This window comes from Chaetodon trifascialis, chromosome 6 (genome assembly GCF_039877785.1).
Source record: "Chaetodon trifascialis isolate fChaTrf1 chromosome 6, fChaTrf1.hap1, whole genome shotgun sequence".
In the NCBI taxonomy this organism is placed as follows: domain Eukaryota; kingdom Metazoa; phylum Chordata; class Actinopteri; order Chaetodontiformes; family Chaetodontidae; genus Chaetodon; species Chaetodon trifascialis.
Window position 1 is genome coordinate 499770 of NC_092061.1, and position 7731 is coordinate 507500.

Here is a 7731-nt window from a genome sequence, read left to right on the forward strand (position 1 = left end):
TGAGGCTTCTGATGAGTGTATTGATTTCAATAACTGATCTTTCTGTATTTATATTGATACCTCAGATGAAGCTGCATGATATGAACCAACAAACACATTCACAGTTAAACTGGAGGGTCAGTTATTCATTGGGCATCTTATTATCATGATTATGGTTATTGTTGTTGTTATTGTTGTTGTTAAACCACATACGTCCCACTGAGATAACAAAATCTCATTTTCACGGCAGCCAGGTCAGACAGCAGCATCACAGTGTTTCAAGCAGCAGACACACGAATATTAAAAATACATACAATAAACATACAGCATGAGTCTGTGGTTTAACACACTGATCTCATTTTCAACGAGGCTGAACTCTCATCTCATCTCATTATCAACCGCTTGTCCAGGGTCGGGTCGCGGGGGCAACAGCTTCTGCAAGGGACCCCAAACTTCCCTTTCCTGGGCCACATTAACCAGCTCTGACTGGGGGATCCCGAGGCGTTCCCAGGCCAGTGTGGAGATATAACCTCTCCACCTCTCTCCACTCTGTCTCTCTCTCTCTCTCTCTCTCTCTCTCTCTCCACGAGGCTGAAAGTCATTCATTCTTTTCTTTGTTCATTTGTTTCATATTTCTATTGAAGCTCTGTTTAACCATTTACTCCCACTGACACGAATAAAGGAGGACAATGATGGTTATCTGAGTGTCTTTCTTTTTGTCCTGATGAGTCGGCGCTCTCATCAAGTCCAGTTCTGACAGTCTTAAGTTCTGCTCGTGTCCACCAGAGGCTGCAGAGTTCATACAGACAGAATCAGACAAAAAACAAGCAGCCTGATGGTTTATTCACTGTGTTTTGGGCTGCGTTCCAATACTCATGCTGCCATACTATTCAGTTTGCCAGACACAGATTTAGTAAGTTCCAATACATGGTATATCACATGCAGCACGCCAAAAATACCAGGATGTCCCACCACGTCTGGTTGCATTCTGACTATTCTTACCCACAATCCTCTGCGCTACTGAAAATACATGACGCAGAGAGCAATGACAGATGACAGCTCATTCGCTGCCATCCACACCGCACATTTTTTCTTCACTTCGCACTCTGGACGGCGACGGACGTACACATGAGCACGAAGGTCAAAGTTCAAGGTGCACACTGCATGTGACAGAAAGGGCAGCTGCAGTCTGAACAGCGGTTTGTCCTGAGGGGGGCGCTAGAGGACAGGTGAGCTGGTGAAAGGTTTCCATTCAGATCAAACAGAGATGACAGAAACAGTCTGATTATCAAGAAGCTTTATTGTCATTATCATAGTGAATATCATCATCATCATCATCATCATCATCATCATCATCATCATCATCATCAGTCCTGTTGCTATGGGCCTGTGTGCTGGACTGCAGAAGGCCGTTAACATGCAGCAGAGCCGAGCAGACAGACAGACAGGTAAAGGAGTAGACAGACAGACAGACAGACAGACAGACAGACAGACAGACAGACAGACAGACAGACAGAGGTAGGTCAGACAGAAAGGTAGACAGACTGGGAGCAGAGAGGTAGACAGGTGGACAGGTAATGAGGTAAGGAACAGACAGACAGTTAGGTCAGATAGACAGGTAGATCAGACAGACAGGCAGGGACAGAGAGACAGACAGGTCAGACAGACAGGCAGGGACAGACAGTTAGGTCAGACAGACAGGCGGGGACAGACAGACAGTTAGGTCAGACAGACAGGTAGGTCAGACAGACAGGCGGGGACAGACAGACAGTTAGGTCAGACAGACAGGTGGGGGGACAGGTAGCTATTGTGTTATTTACATACAGGTAGGCAGATGCGATAGAAAGCTTATTGGCTGTCTTCCAGAGGCTCCGCCCCCCTCTCATCTGTGTCGGCCAATCCCCTGTGAGGAGGGGCGGGCTCTGCAGGCTGGGGGGAGGGGTGTGAGGAGGAGGAGGAAGAGGAGGAGGTGGAGGACAGGGAGAGGGGGAGGTCTGGGGGTTGTTCAGTCTGTAGCCTCCCTCCCCCATCCGCTTCACCTACCATCAGCCCCTCCTCCACCTGCCCCCCGCCTCCACCTCCCCCTCCCCCACGAGACCCAGCAAACTGCAGGTGAGGCAGGAGGGCGGCCGGGGCCTCCTTCTCCCTCTCCCTTTCCCCTGCCGCCTCTCTCTCGCGTCGTTCCGTGTACAACGGAGCCTCCAGGCCGAGGTAGGAGGCGCTGAGCTGCCGCAGGTCCAGCTCGAACGGGTTGCCACTGGGCTGCGCTGCCGCTTCTCCTCCCTGAACTCCTCCTCCTGATCCTCCAGCTCCCCCTCCCCTCTTGCCCTTGCGGGGGTGCGAGGAGGCAGGGAGACTGTCGGGGAGGAGAGACTGGATCTTGGGGAGCCAACGTTTACGGACCCTGCGGGCGTTAGTGCACATGTCGGCCGCGATGACGTTCATCTCACTCTCCTTAAAGTTTGGAGCAAAGTTCTGACAATAGACTGAGGAGGAGGAGGAGGGAGAGGAGGGAGAAAAGGAGGAGGAAAAGGAGAAAGGAAGAGGAAGTAAAGGTAAAAGAGGAGGTCGACGTGGGGGAAGAAGTGTCAGAGGAGGAGTAGGTGGATGAGATAGAGGAGAAGTAGAAATAAGAATGAAAGGAGGAGGAAGACAATGAGTAGGAGGAGGAAGAGCAGGAGGACGAAGAGGAGAGAAATGTCTCAATATTTCTAAAATACAGTAAAAAAGTATAAATCCATGAGTCACACTGCTTGTGTTTGTGTGTGTGTGTGTGTGTGTGTGTGTGTGTGTGTGTGTGTGTGTGTGTGTGTGTGTGTGTGTGTGTGTGTGTGTGTCTTACGTTTGACGGTGTTTAACACTCGGTTGTCCAGGGGCTTTCGGCTCGGATCATTGGTGGAGGAGCGGATTCCTGTCCCACAGCTATTGGCCAGAGTGTTTCTATGGATACCATAACAACCCAATCAGCACCTATACCAGCTTTAGATTACCCCCCTCCCTCTGAGACAATGAGACAGAGCTGTTATGTAAAGCAGCAGCTGGATGGAGAAGCTGCTGAGCGCCTGAATGTTCTGGAATATTTAACGCAGCCTGATGTCACATGATGTCTGTCAGACCGTCTGGATGTGATACTCGGCCTCTTTTCGGTTCATTTTGAAAATATTCAAAATGTTTGCTGCTTTGAAGCATCTGTTGACTGATTGGCTGAGGTTAAAACTAGCCACCCAATCAGATAACTCCGTACTGATTTACCACAGGCCAATCACAACGGTGGCCAAATTACTTAAAGGTCAAGAATCACAACCCAAACCCTGTATGAGCCCCCGGAGAACCAAACCTACAAACTACAAACCAAACAAACTTATCTTTGTGACAGGTAAAAGGTATAAAAAACTGATTATTACATAATTTATATTCTAAATGTATTTATTCATCAGACTCAGGCGTATGCAAACGTGGGTATTAGATTTAAACCTTTCAGAGCTGCACAACTTCAAAGGCGTACACACAAAAATATCGCTCTGGAGTACACAAAAACGCTGCACGGTGGCGCAGCAGGTAGGGCGCGTGCCTCACAGCAAGAAGGTCGCAGGTTCGATCCCCAGGCGGGCCTTTCTGTGTGAAGTTTGCATGTTGTTCCCGTGCATGCGTGGCTTCTCTCCGGCTTCCTCCCACAGACCAAAAACATGCTCATTAGGCTGATTGGTGACTCTAAATTGTCCGTAGGTGTGAGTGTGAGTGTGAATGGTGTGTGGTTGTACCCCGCGATCGGCTGGCGACCGGTCCAGGGTGTACCCCGCCTCCCGCCCGTTGACAGCCGAGATAGGCTCCGGCCCCCCCGCGACCCCGAAAGGGAGAAGCGGCATAGAAAATGGATGGATGGATGGAGTACACAAAAACTTGGACAGTTTGACATTGTCAGACTGTACGAGACGGACTTAGACCAGGACATCTTCATCATGGTTAAAAGTGATCAAAGTGCTGTAAATTGTGGAAATCTCAAGGGACTTAAGATACATGAAGGCTTTGGAGCCGATTCTTTGGTGGCCTTGCCAGCGACAGTCGGTTACATTGCGTGCACTGTGAGAAGCTAATCAGAGCTCGTTTGCAGATGTTAGCCAGCCGGTTTCACGCTGTCTGCTAAAAGCTCGACATACCAGCTGAGCTGAGCTTTAAGTCATCCTCCGTGAATAATCTGGAAAGCCTCATTTATGTTTCCTTGACTCAATTAAACAAGTCCGTCCTCTCCTGTCTTTCTTTGGTAAGAGTCCATTTTTTAGTGTCCCCCCCCGCTTCTGGTCTTTATGCTATGCTAGGCTAACCAGGTTGCAGATCTCACTCTTTGTAGATTCACAGAGATGAAAACAGAGTTTAACAGCTCACCTGTCGAAGAAGGTAGCCAGCAGTCTCCTGAGGAGCACCTTGTGTTTGACTCCGGCACACAGGTGACAGTTCATCAGCTGACCTCGGGTCATGAACACACCTGAGCCTGAGCATGCACACATACACACACACACACACACACACACACACACACACACACACACACACACACACACACACACACACACACACACACACAAACACAGGACACACAATGGTTTATGAAACTCATCTCGTCAGGCTGTCTGCCTCTCTCAGCTCTCAGCTTCATAACAATCACGTTGCCATGACAATCAACACATTAGCATCTTAAAGGACGCCAGGAGCTGTGTCCAAACCGCTATTAGCTATCTGGTGCACTATATTCACTTTTCACCTTTTTATTTGAGTGCAAAACTTAATGCTCCACATCATGTCCAAAACTCTGCACAGCTGGACAGGTGTCCTGTTGTCCTACCTGCCACCAGCTCCACCTTCTCTCCTGGGTCTCCCTCAGTGTAGAGTGACGGGTGGCAGCGATACCCTATCTGACTGATCAGACTGGCAGGGAGCGCCATGTTGTCCCGACCAACCAACACACAGGGTCGACGCTCGTTAGCCAATGGCAGAGAGAGCATCTCCATCTTCTCCGGGACTGGCAAAATACAAAATGGACATAAGGGGTCAGCATAAGCAGGAGGCATGACAACAGAAATGTAAAACAAATTAAGGTGCAGTTCTGTTAAACATTTTAGATTAAAGATTTTATTTGCTATCATGCTATCGTTTTCCTCCAACAAATACACTGGTTAAGAACATCCATGGAAGTACGTGAAGGTTTTATGTGGCGTCTCAGCGCGTTTTATTCACTCAGGAACTGATGATGAGCACTTCAAACATGTCATGGTACGTATAATAGAAATTCTTTTGTTAGCTTTCAGATGGTTCAGACCATTTCATGTCTGTGCTTCGAGCGTAGTAAAGCCGGACTTTGCCCACCAGGATGACGCCTCATTTGCAGATCTAATCAAATTTCCATGTGATGATTCCGAACTGCCAAGTGTTAACTGAGGTCTAGAGACATAAAGTGCACCCATCATTTCCATCAGTGACGCTGACGCTGGATGTGTCATGTGAACAGAAGGTGTGGTCAGAGTGCAGGGGCCAATCATCTGATCCTGGCAGGAAAGTGCTGTATCCCAACCAGCTGGCATGTTAAGACGCTGCCAGTGTGCAGAGGCTTACCTGCATTCTGACCAGAGCAACTAGCCACTAAAGTTCATTCCTTTGCCATCATTTCTGGCCCCCAGAAAAGTTCCTGCTCCGGGATGTTGATTTCTCTTTTGACATTATTGGACGGATGATAATAGAATCAGTCAGGAAGTGAAGGGAGAGAGGAGTACCACATGCATCAAAGGTCCCGGGCTGGGATCATCCAGGACATCGTAGTTACATGGTATGCATCTGAACCATTTGGCTAGTGTAGTACTTTCTAATTGCCCAAAAACTATTTCAGGAATTCAGGAACATGCCTGCATCTAAATTCAGACCCTGATCCCCAGAAGCCCCTGTTCCAGGGACAAGACTCTCTGGAAGCCCAGGACGTGTCAGGACTGAGTTTGCAGGGCTGAACATCTCTAACTAGTCCAAGTCTCCAAGTCTAACTTCAGGCAGCTACAACTTATATACAGACACACACACACACACACACACACACACACACACACACACACACACACACACACACACACACACACACACACACACACAGTATACACATACATGTATACTTTGAGTCCCAACTGTTCTGGGATCAGGGTGTACCATTATGTAACTTACTGTAGGGGTTTCCAGGATGCCCATAGATGTGCTGGTAGAGTCCAGGGTGGACTGTGTTCCCATAGTAATCCTCCTCCAGATCCTCCTCGGCAGGGGGGTGAGAGGGAGGGGAGTCTGTGGGAAGGCTAGAGCCTCCTGGACTGGATCGCCCCCCGCCTGCTAGCAGGTAGGACTGCAGCCCCGGAACCAAACCTCCACCTGTACCCAGGTAACACAAAGCACTGCTCCGGGACGACTGGAGGTCCCCAGCGATGTCCACTCTGAGGACAGAACAACAAGGCCAGGTTAGACCAGGAAGAGACAGATGATGACCAGGGTTCTGAATTTTTGGCTGTTTGCTTTTGATGCAGAAATGATTTATTTTTCCAGAAGGAAGAGATGAAAAGATTTTTGTTCCTTTATCATCATGGGTACTTGATAAAGGCTGGTATGATTGAAATGAACCTGTTAGTATTAAGCGTTGTCCAACCGTGTCTAAATGGCCAGATAGGAGTCCACAAACAGTGCATATGGTCAAAAATTTGGGTTGACCTTTATGGACATGGTGTCTGTGTTTGTACCTGCTATATTTACAGGCCAGGTCAGATCATCCTCAATTCTATCTGGACTTGGTCTGACTGTCCTCAGGTCTCTTTCGATACGATTTTTTTTAAATCAAATTAATCTACGCACATTTTATTCAGGTAGTTTTTCCATCATGAATGTGGTCTCTGTTTTTTGATTCTGGTACCTGGTTGAATTTATGAGCACTAGCACCACTAAAGAGGAGGAGGAGCAATGAGCGAGTCCCTGTGTTGTTTGTATCTCTGGCACAATCACAAGCATGCAATGGTGTGACTCACATTCCTGATGAAGGCTTTGCACTTTTCCACTGGTTTACATTTGGATGTGGTAGCACACCAAGAAACATGGCGATGCTCTGGCAGAACAAGAGGACCAGCGAGCAAACATGGATGTAAACAATGCAGAAGGTGCATTGAACATGTATGTTAAGTCTGAGCAATACAGACACTGAATGGATTATTAACAAGGACAGTCACAGAGTTCACTGACACAATGTTGATCTTTGTTGGTCAAATTGTTTTTCTAATTTGCTGTTGAATAAGAGGACGGATGACGTGCTACAAGGTCCTCGCTGGTATGTACATTTTTTCAGGCTTACTTCTTGTTTGTGCTCTTCTACTCAATGAATTTAGATTATTTAGGAATTTGAAAATGTTTTCAATCTGAACAAGGAAAACACCAGTCACTGATTAAACTGGTTAAAATGGGAGACATATGCAGCTGCCGAAGAAGGGTTACAAGGCAAAAACTTTGGGAACCACCAGGATGCCCTGAAATGATCACACGGATGTAAAGTGAACTCCAGGTTGTTGTCACCTGGCCTCCTCTCTCCCTTCTCCTTCTGCTGCTCCTCCTCCGTTCTCCTCAGCAGGAGGCGTGTCGGTTCTCTCCTGTTTGATCCTGCTGACAGCCAACAGAAGCTCCTCTGGGCTCAGGGCCGGCTGGTCTGGACTGGCCTCCTGCAGCTGGGGGGCGCTGTGCTGCTGG

The 7731-nt window shown here is 48.2% G+C and overlaps 1 protein-coding gene across 2 annotated transcripts in view; it reads right to left on the minus strand.

The window, feature by feature from the left end:
- Window positions 1–1465: 1465 nt before the first annotated feature.
- Window positions 1466–7731, minus strand: part of LOC139332074 (nucleus accumbens-associated protein 2-like) — a 10812-nt gene continuing 4546 nt past the window's right edge. Inside the window, exons 2-8 of one of the 2 annotated variants that reach the window (XR_011602277.1) lie at window positions 7561–7731; window positions 6181–6440; window positions 4820–4996; window positions 4363–4468; window positions 2822–2919; window positions 1755–2465; window positions 1466–1584 (exon numbers count right to left, since the gene is read on the minus strand). The exon at window positions 7561–7731 is cut by the window's right edge and continues 44 nt beyond it. Coding sequence is in view for 1 of the 2 variants with exons in the window: in XM_070963782.1 (XP_070819883.1) it covers window positions 1828–2465; window positions 2822–2919; window positions 4363–4468; window positions 4820–4996; window positions 6181–6440; window positions 7561–7731 (1450 nt within the window). In the remaining variant the exon portion in view is untranslated. Of the gene's footprint in view, window positions 1585–1667; window positions 2466–2821; window positions 2920–4362; window positions 4469–4819; window positions 4997–6180; window positions 6441–7560 lie in introns of those variants that run through there. The other variant, XM_070963782.1, reaches the window with a different exon arrangement.